The 13,138-nt window shown below is 43.3% G+C and overlaps 1 protein-coding gene across 1 annotated transcript in view; it reads left to right on the top strand.

Moving 5' to 3' along the window:
* nmnat2 (nicotinamide nucleotide adenylyltransferase 2) overlaps positions 1 to 11,549 on the top strand; it is a 19,229-nt gene extending 7,680 nt beyond the window's left edge. The window contains exons 2-11 of the mRNA XM_030074664.1: positions 1 to 59; positions 1,829 to 1,896; positions 2,361 to 2,439; positions 3,723 to 3,849; positions 5,014 to 5,094; positions 5,473 to 5,517; positions 6,905 to 6,981; positions 9,306 to 9,407; positions 10,568 to 10,635; positions 11,224 to 11,549. The exon at positions 1 to 59 is cut by the window's left edge and continues 30 nt beyond it. Coding sequence (XP_029930524.1) covers positions 1 to 59; positions 1,829 to 1,896; positions 2,361 to 2,439; positions 3,723 to 3,849; positions 5,014 to 5,094; positions 5,473 to 5,517; positions 6,905 to 6,981; positions 9,306 to 9,407; positions 10,568 to 10,635; positions 11,224 to 11,326 — 809 coding nt within the window. The 3' untranslated portion in view covers positions 11,327 to 11,549. The remainder of the gene's footprint in view (positions 60 to 1,828; positions 1,897 to 2,360; positions 2,440 to 3,722; positions 3,850 to 5,013; positions 5,095 to 5,472; positions 5,518 to 6,904; positions 6,982 to 9,305; positions 9,408 to 10,567; positions 10,636 to 11,223) is intronic.
* Positions 11,550 to 13,138: the final 1,589 nt, after the last annotated feature.

The following is a 13,138-nucleotide window of genomic DNA, read 5'->3' as shown; positions in this document are numbered from 1 at the left end:
GGCGTTTCATTGTGATCGGAGGAATCATCTCACCTGTGCACGACTCCTATGGCAAAGCGGTGAGTGTGGAGGGGAGCGGAGGCGCTTCCTCCTCCCGTCCTCTGCTTTCTTCTCTGGTCAGGAGGCTGTTTAAGCAGCTGTTTGAATTCAAGGCCAGTTCCTGACACAGTCAAGAGGTTCAGGGCCCTCTTCACCCTCAGGCCTCATTTAAAAAGGCCTTTAGTAACGGGCCACCTCCACAGCGAGGAAATGTGAAAAACAGCTCAGCAGGAGCCACGTGGCCTCCTTCAGGATGCTGCTGCTGCTGGTGGTGGTGGTTTTTTTCTCATTATGGATGTGTTCCTTTACAAAAGCCTGTTTTTTACTGAAGCATGAGCGTTAAGGGGGCCTTGAACCTCTCGACTTTTACCATCAGAATCAGACATGCTTTACTGGCCCCTGAGGGGAAACTGGGTCAGCTGCAGTTGCTCAAATTCTCAAGAGAAAAATAGATTACATGCACAAGTGAAATTATAACAAATATAACATATAAAATATATAATATGTGCATCTGAAATTCATTTTTTTTTAAAAAAAGTATGTGCCTTATGTCTAAATATGTGCATTAATCCTGGGACCCTGCACTGCTCCAGGTATACCTCAGTGCACACTTCTGCTCGTACAGTGAAATGATGTGTGTTATGATGTGGAGGATTAGCTCTGGAGGTGAATGAGTTCTTCCTCGGCGGCGGCCTGGATCCTCTGTGAGCTGCCTTTCTTACAAACTGCTAATAACATCTGTGATTCATGCGGCTCTGGAAAGTGCCGGAGCCGCTCTGCTGTTGTGTTTTTTTTTTTTTTTTCCAGGCTCCTGCTTTCTTTCTGGAATTAATGAAGGTCTTGTCCTAGTTTTGCGGCGCCTCTATAGGAAACAGGCTGCATGAATAATACATGTGAGCGAAATGCTGTTTCAGCCACAGCATGAATCTTTGCTGTTCATTTTCAAAACGATTGTTAGTCGTTTTTTTCCTCACGGGCCTGAACGCACCGCCTGCACCCACTGGAAAAAAAAAAAAAACACAACTGATGGATTATTTCTGGCGATACACATAAATTATTGCTTTGTAGAAGAGTAATGAGGAATGCTGACGACCTGAAGGTTGCTGGTTCAAATCTCAGGACGTTCTGTCACAGTTTTCATCACACATTTTTGTTTTCTTTTAAATTGCAATTTAAAATCCAATTTTATTTTATGAAATTATGGAAGTAAAATAAATTTATAAATAAATAAATAAATAAATGTATGTCAATCATATATTATGTTATTAGATGTTATATACATATATATATATAAGAAAAAAATCATTAAAAAAATGTGGGATTTTCTGATCTCGCTGGCAGATTTTTACTAACATGTGAACACTAAAGAGGTGCGACATTGTGTATCAGCGTCACTGTAAAAAAAAAAAAAAAAAAAAAAAAAAAAAACACAGCTGAGGGAGGGGGAGTGATAATTCAAGAAAAAAAATTATGAGAAAAAAACCTCAAATATTCTCTGAAATTAAACTTGAGAAAACAAACTCATAAATTTAGGAAAAAACTGAAAATTCTGAGATTATAAAGTCACAAATTTACAAGAAAAATACTTTTTCTTGTATTTATCTTTCCTCCACTCCTGTAAAGGAGCCACATGGTGTGATTTTTTTTTACAGTGATCTCAGCATGAAGTTGACACTGGGCTCCTCAGAGAGTTTTTGCAGTGTAACTTCTGATTCCTCACTAAACTGTCAGAAACGCTGACAGACGTGTGGCTGTCCCGCCTCCTGACCATGTGACTTCCTGTGTGCAGGGCCTGGTGTCCAGCAGACATCGCCTCACCATGTGCCAGCTGGCCGTCCAGTCCTCTGATTGGATCAGGTAAGAGACGACCTGCGACCCCCTCATGTCTGCCCGACGAAAGAAAACCTGCAGCAAAACAAAAAGCTGCATCACGCACAGCGTCCTCTTTCATGCCAAAGGGTTTGATGAACACATCACATGTTACTTCAAACTATAAACAAATATGAATGTGTGTTGTCCACCGAGCTGAAGTCTGCCTTCAGCTTCACAACGTAAAAGACAGAAAGACAAAAAAAAACCTCTTAATGGACTGAAAAACAGAAAAGATGCTGATAATCTATAATGCCTTGAACTAAATATTGTGGTATATTATTATTAGTATTAGTATTAGTAGACTTTAAAATTATTATTATTATTATTGTTAGTATTGGAGGTCCTGATGCTGTCTGGATCAGCTTTAATCAGACTGGAAAGCCTCAGTGTATTTGAACGATGTTGGTGATGGTGTGTGTGTGTGTGTGTGTGTGTGTGTGTGTGTGCAGAGTGGACCCCTGGGAGTGCTACCAGGACACGTGGCAGACGACCTGCAGCGTGCTGGAGCATCACCGCGACCTGATGAAGGTGAGCGCGCCTCGGACCGCTGACTCAGTTTGACCTTTATGTTTTTTTTCCATCAGCACACTGAGCCGTCACAAACATCCATGCGTCACTGTCCCAAACATTTTGTACCCTGACGCCAGCTAAAGAATCACACATCAGAAATGCTTTATTGATTCCTGAGGGCAAATTGGGAAACAGATTAAATTAAGAAACTTTGTGAACTAAAAAGCCAAATCAGCTGTTCTGGGCTTTAGGAGCTCCTTAGTTTTATTTGTCAGTCTGTTCCTTCAAATTTCAAATCAACCAAAGTGTGAGGGCTGCATGGCAGCAGGATTACTGCAGTTAGGATTAAAAAAGCTAAAATACGCCTTTGAACGGTCATGACTCTATTTTTAACTCCAGCATTGTTTTCGTGCACTTGTTGGCTGCGTGAGGCCGCCTGTTGAAATGCACAGACTGCCCCTTTAATGGATGAGTCAGCCTGTCGAACAGAGAAGCCTCAGCATCAGAAAATACATCTGAGTCATCGCAGCGAGCTGACACACTGCAGAAAACATCAGAGGGATTTACTCCTCAGCTCCTTCATGTTTAAACCAGAGGAGCTCACCTGTTCCCAAAGCAAAACTTCTTTTCTCAAAACATGGACTTGTAAGATATGTCACAGATTTAGCTCTGCCATCAATTCTATCTTTTAACAAAGTTTATAATGTTCAGTTTGTGTTGACATTGTGCAGAATGTGTCTCTTTAATTCTGTGTTTATTCCTGAGGTTGTAGTTTGCAGAGGTCTGCTACTGGACTGCATTATACTGAGAGGGGTTTCCAGTTTTTTGGTCCTCCTTGTTTATATACATGAGGGGGGACAGAATAGTGGAAACAGCAGCACTAACTATGAGCTCAATGCCAAACATAGAAGTGAATGACCACCTCTGTTACCGTGACAACAAGACAAGCTGGGCATTATAGGCAGCAGGAGAGGAAACTGTATGGCACAGCAGCTGGATTAGACTGGATTAGATTAGATTAGATTGTACAGGAGGAGCTGATGTGGCTGTGAAACTATGAAACTTATTTTGAAAGTGACAACATTTCCTACAGTGGCTGGAGGTGTTTCTGCCAGTTGTTCCCACTATAGAGGCATTGCTTTACCTGCAGCGGTTACCATGGTAACCGCTGCAGCATGGTACATTGTTATCTAGGTTGTCAGATCCAGTCCGTCCAGCAGAACTCAGCCTCCTGCTCGCAGCTCAGATCCATCAGCGTGACATTTTGGTTTGTTTGTTTGTTTTGTTATTTGTCCCCTCAGAGAGTCACCGGCTGCATTCTGTCCAACGTAAACACGCCGTCCACCACTCCTGTGATTGGCCAGCCGCAGAACCAAACCCCGCCCATCTACCAGAACCACAACAACATGAGCCACAAGCCCATGGCCAGTGAGTGACGCATGACGGAGATCCTCTCTGATTCCTTTTCCAGACACGTCTCCTAACTAAAGACAGGAGGAGTGTAATCCACAAGCATCCTAACATCCCCAAACCTTAAAATAACGCTCCTAACTTTAGGATAAGCCAGCGGGTCTCTGACTTTTCTCTGTAATTTCTGAATAGTCGATAAGGTCAATTTATTTCCAAATGCAGCTCACTGTGACGCAACAAACCGTCCTCTCTCTGCTCCAGAACGCTCTGAGTTACACAGGCGGCAGTAACTAATTACATTTACTCCCATTACTGTAACTGAGTAGCTTTTTGTGTACTTATACTATTTAGAATATTTTTATAAAGTCAGTAATTTTGACTTTTCCTTCAGTCCATTTCTGCTAGAGTTTTGTCTTCACTGCATTTCAAATCAGATCCATCACAGAGAACACATGATCAGCGACAGACTGTGGAACCTTTCACAATAAAAGCTCAGTCAGCAAAGATGAGAAGAGAAACCTGCTTCTATTTTTTTTTTTTTTGTCATTTCCAAATTCCACAATAAAAGCTGCACCATGAAAAACTGCAGCGAGGACCATTTAGACTCAACTGGCACAAAAATGTGGAATAAGTGTGGACAATGAGAACCACACAGACTCAACCATCATATTAAGTGCTTCTTCCACATGTGTCAGTTGAGTCTCCAGGGTCCTCACTTCAGTTTTAGTGTAATGTCCCTTTAAAAGCATGTAGTGTGCAGCGTGTTCTCTCCTCCTTTTCTAACTGCATGGAAAAGATCCCAGCTAACACAGTTACTGTTTGGAAAAAGGAGCTCAGTCACTTTTACTGCCAGGACATTTGACATGAGACACTTTGGACTTTTACTGCAGGACATTTTTACTGCACTACTTCTACTTCTACTGCAGTCACATACCAGCAGAGGAACAGTACTTCTACTTCTACTGCAGTCACATACCAGCAGAGGGACAGTACTTCTACTTCTACTGCAGTCACATACCAGCAGAGGGACAGTACTTCTACTTCTACTGCAGTCACATACCAGCAGAGGGACAGTACTTCTACTTCTACTGCAGTCAGATACCAGCAGAGGAACAGTACTTCTACTTGTACCTCTTTCTTTTCTCATGGAGTTAACTTGTGTTTCCCTCTCTGCCTGCTCAGTCAAACTGTGGGGGAAGATGAGCGAGAGTTTGGGGAAGATCTGCTGCGTCCGCCCTCACATCGAGCGCTTCACATTCGTGGGTAAGTCAAGATGATGCCTGGAAATATCAGCTTCAGTGTCACAACCTTGTTTTTCTTCAAACGAGCTCATGTCCGAGAGGGGAGGACAGTTAATTGATGAGTTCTCTTTCCTGGAAATCAGCTCTCCTCCAAACAAAGCAAAGAACCCAGGCGTTGCTATGAGGTGTATTTTATTTGCCTCATGGTTCCATCCCCGGCTTTTAAAGGTTGCTTTACTCATTACACCCCAAAAAAATACATGCAAATTTGGTATTTTGTTATGAAAGAGGCATGGTGAACCCTGGTACCTTGCCTTTATAACAACATCAACAAAATGCGTTCCTTTCCATCTACTATGAGATGAAATACATTTTTAAATATTTTGTTTCATTCTGACAGATGAAAATGCCAACCTGGGAACTGCGATGAGATATGAGGAAATAGGTGAGCTGTGCCTTTAGTCTGCCTGCATCTCAGCAAACTGCCTGTGACGATCCGTACAGTTTCCTCTTCTTTCCTTCCTGTCGTGTCGCGACCCGACCCGGCCGCCCTGCCCGACCCCCACTGAGCATGTGCAGCTGCCAGCAGAGACGGGACGGGAGCGAGATGTCTCACCTGAAATGGAGAAAACAATGTGTTTAACTCAGAGAGTCTCTCATGAAATCTTTTTTTAAAATAATGCTTTAAAATCTTCATGGTCAGTCTGATAAAGCTAATGATGTTTAAAATCAAAAGGGAGGAGAAGGAGCGATTTTTTAAATTACTGAATCAATTTAAAGTAAAGATGTCGTATCATATGAAACTAGACGACCTCAGGAAGGCTGTCAGCAAGGAGGCAAAATGTCTCTCCAACGTTTAGGTAAATTTTGTTGAGGGCAAAAGTGTCATGTCTGTTTCCAGCAGGGTTCCTTGACCTCTGACCTCCAGCTGTGTGAATGAAAATGGGTTCTCTCCCCTTTGCAGACACGCCCACCTTCTGCTAATCCCATGCAGTTTGGGCCCCAAAGCCTGCAGTCCACATGTGTTCTTGTGGCCTGTTGTAAAATGGTGTGTGTGTGCAGACTGGGGCCTAAACAGTCTTGGAGCTGCATCAGTTGCTTTGACTGGAAAGCTGAGACTCTTGTGGATTCAATGAGCCACATTTGATTCCTGTGTGATGATGTTGGCCCCCATAGCAGCCATTTCACTGCAGGCAGACACTTTTGTCAAACTGGACGTCGCTGGAGAAAATGACCTCTAGTGACCTCTAGGAGAATCACAGCCTCATCAAACTTCACACACACAAACTAGAGGAGGATTTAAAAAAAAAATCGCAATAAATTTTAATATCAACTGGCAATACTTGTAGAATCGCAATATGTAAAGAATCTGCACCCAAGTATCATGACAGTATTGAATCAGAGGGTAAATATATTGTCCCAGCTTTATCATAAATCCACTTCAGGAGCAACAGACATAGTGTGCTGATGTTTATTTCTCTCAAACCTTTAGCAGGACCTGGCCTATAGTCTGATTTTACCTGATTTTAAACACCAGGCTTCATCAGACTGCACCCAGAGGACTTTAAAAATAGATTTAAAAAAAAGATTTAAACAATGACATTCAGAGTTATAACCACGTCATTTTTTCCAGCATTGATGATGAAAGAAGCTCACGAGTGAGACCTCTGGCCTCAGTCCCGTCTCTGCTGCCAGCTGCACACGCTCAGTGCTGCTGGTGCGAGGCGCTGCGGTCGGCGGCGACGCGCTGGCATCTTGTTTCCTGTGTGTTTGTGTCAGTAAACATGAGGTTTACTGAGCCGTCTCTCCTCCTGCCTGTGTCTCGTCTGTAGAGTTGCGCATCTTGCTCCTGTGTGGCAGTGACCTCCTGGAGTCCTTCTGCATCCCTGGCCTGTGGAAGGACAGTGATGTAAGCACCCTGTAACCCCGCCCACCCACCATATAGCCCCACCCACCCTCCCTCCTCTTGACAGAACCTCACAACCTGAACAGGTAGAATCGGCATGGACTCTGTGGGCCTTTGGTTCAGGGCAAATCAGAGTATTTCCATGTGATTCCCGTTGCCATGGCAACAGCTGCAGCATTTATTGGTGTCGCCGCGTCAGCAGAAGAGTTTGTTTGAGTAACTTTACTGAAACTTCCACGGTGACGTTAGCAGCAGCTGCTGTTGGTGGATCTCTGTCATGGCGTCGCAGCAACAAGGAATTCAAATCATCTGCTGCCGATAAAGTTATTTCAAAATGATCAGAAGCGAAATCACAGCCTCTCAGGCGGACGTTAATCTGAGCTAATTACAGGTGAGCAAGTTCATCCTGATGATCTGTGTTGTTGAAGAATGTTGTGGCAAAGCCTCCAGCAACATCTGAGACTCAACATTCAGTGATTAGAGGTCAGATCAGCTACTGCTGCTGGACATTTGCTGCTCCACTGTGAAGCTGCACAGGCCGAGGAGAACCTGAGGAGAACCTGAGGAGAACCTGAGGAGAACCCGAGGAGAACCTGAGGAGAACCTGAGGAGAACCTGAGCAGAACATGACGAGAACCTGAGGAGAACCAGAGGAGAACCTGAGGAGAACCTGAGGAGAAGCTGAGGAGAAGCTGAGGGAGAGACGCTGCACACTCCCCTCAGCATTATGAACCTCCCTGCTTTACTTTACAGGCCTTCAGCAACAACAACACATGCACTGCCACAGTTTCCACTGGGAGCAGCACACACACACACACACACACACACACTCACAGCAGCTGAGCAGCTACAGGAATACTACAGAGATTTTACAGGAAGATTACAGGCGGCAGTGTGACAGTCATGGTTTAGTTGGCACAGCTGGCGTAAACAAACTCCTCTGCTGACGCTGTGACATCAGTTGAATGTCTACAGCTGTTGCCATAGCAGCATGAAACACCTGGAAATAGTCTGATTTGGCCCACGGTGCTTCTACCCGTTCAGTTTCTACAGACAGAACGCCGTCGTGATGATTGACAGGCTGTTTCAATGATGTTAACGAAGGAAACTTCTGAAAAAAAAAAAAAAAAAAAAAAAAGCGTCAACACCCGAATCATCGGGCATCAGAGGCTGCACAAAAAACACAGAAAACAAACAAAAAAAAAATGGATGTTTCACTGTTGCTATGACAACATGTGACCCCGTCATCCCGGCCAACAGCATCACAGCTGATGATGAAGAGCAGATTAGCTGAACTGGCAGCGTCGCTCATATCTGATATGATTTTTACGCCGTTTTTGACTTCCTGTTTCATATTTGTCCCGCCCCTTCCTCTTGCTTCTCCTCTGTGATTGGTTGCTTGTTGTAAAACTGACAGTCATGAGTTTTATATTAAAACCATCGAGCAGCTGCTGCAAAAGCACAAACACTGGCAGCTTGCCGTGGAAAAACATGTAAAAATAAAAAAGGAGACGCACAGTCACTGTTTAAGAACACGTTTACGCTGGGAAATCATTTAAAAACTGTGTGCTGAGAATCTGCTCAGACTGCTGTTAGTGAATGAACCATAGGCAGCGCCACCTTCAGGCCAAATCTAGAACAAATCTTGTACAACTGGCTGTAGCTGTGCTGTTAGCCTCGCTCTACTCACTAGGGATCGATCGATATTGATTCATCAAGGCCAGTACCAATTATTAGTAATCCAGGACACCAATAACCAATATTCAGGGCTGATATTTTTTTATTTGCGATACATTTAGTAACAGAAACCTTGCTTTGAAATCAATGTAAAATGCCACTGACCCAGTTCTCTCTGTCTGTTAATGTAGTTCTGTCACCACGAGAGACGTTAAAAGAAGTTCAATAATAAACTTTTTAAGGAAACTAGCCGGTGAAGTGAAAGGATGAGTCATGATTCCAAAACAGTCTACGGTGGCTGACACTGGACAAAGTTCCTGCGGTTGTGGAAATTGGCTGGTCTGAAAAACCTACAGGAAGCTTCGTCGGGTTGTGTATCGAGCTGTAGAAGGCAGAAGCAGCAATTTATTTCCTTACGTTATAAGTCTACATATATGTACAAATGTTCTTGGACAGTGGATGAAATTTCAGAAAATTCCCTTCCTCTTGTGTGAGTTTTTAAAAATGGTACAAATGCGTTAGACTCGTGTAAAATCCATATTTGTCCTCAAGTCCGTCCTTAAAGGGTTAGACAGTAATTTTCAGAAGGCAGGGAGATGGATTCCTTTCCGAGCGCTAAAGAAAGTAACTGCAGCTCCGGTTTGTTTCAGATGGAGGTGATCGTGGGGGATTTTGGGATCGTGGTGGTTCCCCGTGACGGAGCCGACACAGAGAGGATCATGAATCACTCCTCCGTCCTCCGCAAGTACAAGGTCAGAGCAACAGAAAACACCGAGTCTGCATCCTGTCAGGAGCTGGCAGAGCCTGTCAGACCGCGGCGTAACACTTCCCAGCTCACCCTTTCACTCAGAAAGTGACTCACAATGTTTTCCACATGTGTAAGACCCAACTCCCCTTCTGCTGTAACGTCTTAAAGGGCTGGTAAACCCAGATAAACACAGGGATTTGATTATTTAGTAATATTCTTGACCTCTATCTTTATCATCCACCAGCATCTGAGAGTTCCTCTAACTAACAAAGCTAGTTAACCATGTTGAGGATTAGGGAATCACTGATGAACCAGTCTCAAGGAAACACATATTTGTAGTTACACATCAACGTCTCACCGACTGAAAGAGAGAGCAGCACTAATTTGGGCCAGTATGAGGTCCAATCTGCCTGTCATCTTAATCCATTTAGCACTTAATCCACTGTTCTCCTCATAATCTCACTGAATGACAATGTTCGCCCTGTAATCCTGCTGCTGGGAGTGTGGAAAAACAGTGTAATCTGTGATGTGTTCACTCAGCATTAAGAAGCTGCGGGGTTGCAGAGGGAAATGAGTCTTTTTGGCTAACTGGAGGATTTAGGGACGTGTTGATTCATATGTTGGCCTGATGTTCCTGTGAAATTAATTAGTACCATATTGCTGCTGTTGGATAACAAAAAAATCATACACAGTCGTTGTACTTGTCACGTTCTCTTTGAACTTCCTGGAAGACTGAGACCAGATGTTGGACACCATTTTCAACTCTGGACGTCCAGTGGTTCAGTTCCTATGGGTAGCATTTCCTGTTAGCTTAGCATAAAGCCTGGAAGTCTATGGGAGTCATTAGCCTGGCTCTGTCCAAGTGAAAGAGTAAAGCTTACACCAGCCTTGAAGCTGTCTGGTTCACACAGTGGGTCATGTGGATTTGAAATCCACACCGTGGTATCCAACGCCTTCGTCTGCAGAAGTTGGAAAAAGGGGATTTTGCCTAAAATGCTGCAGTGTTCCTTTAAAGTGTCCATGCATGGTCATTCATATGTCGACTGGATTTCATGACGTTCAGGCGCTTGAAACCCATCAAAACCCTGTTGTCAGTTTTTAAAATGCGTGATGTGACTTCAGCTGCCACCTGATCTCGTCTCCCTGTGCCGGTCTCGTTTCCAGGACAACATCATCGTCGTGAAAGACGACATGAACCACCCCATGTCCATCGTCAGCTCCACCAAGAGCAGGTAGGGATCCAACCCAGATGATGCTGCTGCCTCCGCCCGCCGAGCACCAGCAGCTTTGTGCCGTCATTTTATACCTGCAGACCTTTACAGTGATTCAATAGTCAGGAAGACTTAAGGCCTTTGCACAACAAGTCCCTTTTTTTCGTATGCGTTTTGTTTTTTAAAAATCTGTAGTTTGTGTGGTGATCAGCCTCGGCCCAGTTCGTGCATGCAGCGTTTACACCTTGTTGACAAGGCGTAAACGCAAGGTCTATTCAATTGGTGCATCAATTTATGAGTTTGCTTAATAGAAAGTAAATCAAACCTTTTCCGACAATTTTGATGACAAAAGAAAGTGTCGGAGTCGGTGTGTAAATGTGATCGACACAACATGAGGTCATATTTCTTTTTAAACGTGCGATAATCTCACACCAAAAATGCGGACTTGGTGTTCACAGAGAGTTCAGAGGACAACAGATTGGAGCACTGCCCCTTCTTCATTCTCTTGTAAATGTTTCTTGGTAAAACAGTGTAAAGTAACATTATTCTGGGATGTCGTGTCATGTAAAAGCTGCGGCGTGCTGAGTGGTGTGTCACTGCCCCCTGCAGGCTGGCGCTGCAGCACGGCGACGGCCACGTGGTGGACTACCTGAGCCAGCCGGTCATCGACTACATCCTCCAGAGCCAGCTGTACATCAACGCTTCAGGATAGAGACCACCACCTGTCGGCATGAAGGAGGGGGGCAGGGAGACACCGCCAACACCACATATACCCCCCCCCACTCTCTCTCACACACACACACACACACACACACATACATACACACACACACACTCCCCGTCTGTCTGCTGTGTGTGAAACCTAAACTCCTCTTTGATCTATCGCTTCCCAATCCCAAGGGGCGTTAGGCATCCATGTCCCTCCTTCTTCCTGTGTCATGTGACCTGCCTGGGTGGGGGTGGGGGGGTGGGGGATGGGGGGGTTAAAATGCCTTTTTCCACTGCATAAGTGTGCAGAGCCGCTGAGAAAAGATGGTTGGCCTGCGTGCAGTGACTATGATTATCAGGTTTCAGTCTGCAGACGTTTCTCAAGAAATTCCAAGACCTTGTTTCTGAGTATGTTATAAGATTATCCTGTCACAGTTTCTGATGCAGCTTTGGCCCAGCTCATGTTCTCTTCTATCATGCCTTTTAAAAAGTGCCATTTTTTAAAAAATTTAAACCTTTATCTTCCCATTAAGATTTAGAATCTCCTTTTCAAGAGAGACCTGGCGGCACCGGCAGCAGAAACAAATAATAATGATAATCAGCATTTTTAAAGAACATTTAGTTGCATATATAAAATCCTGAAAAGTTTCCAGCAAGTCACAGCTGTAGTACTGATTTAATCACAGCAGCATCCTGAAGACTTTGTCTCCGATCCTTTCAATTCTGATGTAAGAACATTTGATGAAATGAACTGACTAATCTTAAGTAGATAAATCCTAGTTCCTGTCTGGTGGGGGCGCTGCAGCTGCTCTCCGGCTTCTGCTGCTTCTGCAGTGGAAAAACATTTCGGACGTCCAGCTTGATTTAATGTGCTTGGCCCTCCTTTTTTTGTTCAGTTTTGTTTCAGGTTTCGGGTTTCAGATTTTTTTTTTTTTTTTTGCAATTTGTGGAAAAAGGAGCCCCCACCCACCTGGTGCAAGATTTAAGGTCAAATCAAGCGCGTATAATGTGAAGAGGTCGGCTGTTGTTCTGTTTAGCAGGAAGCACAGATTAGGGGCAAATTCAGGTTTGAGTTTGGGAATAGATTTAATTTAAAAGAAAAAAAAGTGCCGTGTGATTCTCTGCTCTCCATCACAGCCGCATGTAGCCTGACAGCCCGCCAATCACAAAGAACAACCTGCAAAAAAACTGTTTTCCACTAATGAAAGTTCAGATTAGGATGGTTTATCTGACTGATGCAACTAATATATAATATAAGATATAATAACACCTGCTAATAAGGACTGTAACACAGTCTGCTCAAACTGCTGCTGCTGCTGCTGATGCAGTAATAATATAATAACCCATAAAATGAAGATGAATGTAATATCTGGAATTGTTACATCATTAATCAAGATTTTCAATTGTTAAAATTCAGTTACACCCCATGTAAAAAATATTGCTGGATAATGTCATGTTACCACATTTAGGGTTTTAGGTTTAGGGCCACATGATTTTTTTTTTTCTTTTTAATTTTAACTGCATTCTCAGATTAATTTCAGAATTCTATGGAAAAAAATATGAATTTTTATTTCAGAATTGTTCAAATTTGGATAATTCTGAATCACAAATGGAAAAAAAATCTGAACTCTGAGATTAAAGTAAAAATTCTGAGAAAAAAGGATTCCAGAAAAATGTGTGAATTCTGAAATCAAAGTTTTTTTTTGTTTGTTTGTTTTTAATCAAAATTCTGTCATTATTTCCTCAGAATCCTGAAATTAATTAAAGTTAGAGTTCAAAATCTGACATTTCCATCAGATTTCTCCTCCATAGCTGC

Source organism: Myripristis murdjan, chromosome 17, assembly GCF_902150065.1.
Source record: "Myripristis murdjan chromosome 17, fMyrMur1.1, whole genome shotgun sequence".
NCBI classification, from domain to species: Eukaryota; Metazoa; Chordata; class Actinopteri; order Holocentriformes; family Holocentridae; genus Myripristis; species Myripristis murdjan.
The sequence above is the reverse complement of the archived record's forward strand: the minus strand, read 5'-3'. Positions and strand labels throughout refer to the sequence as shown.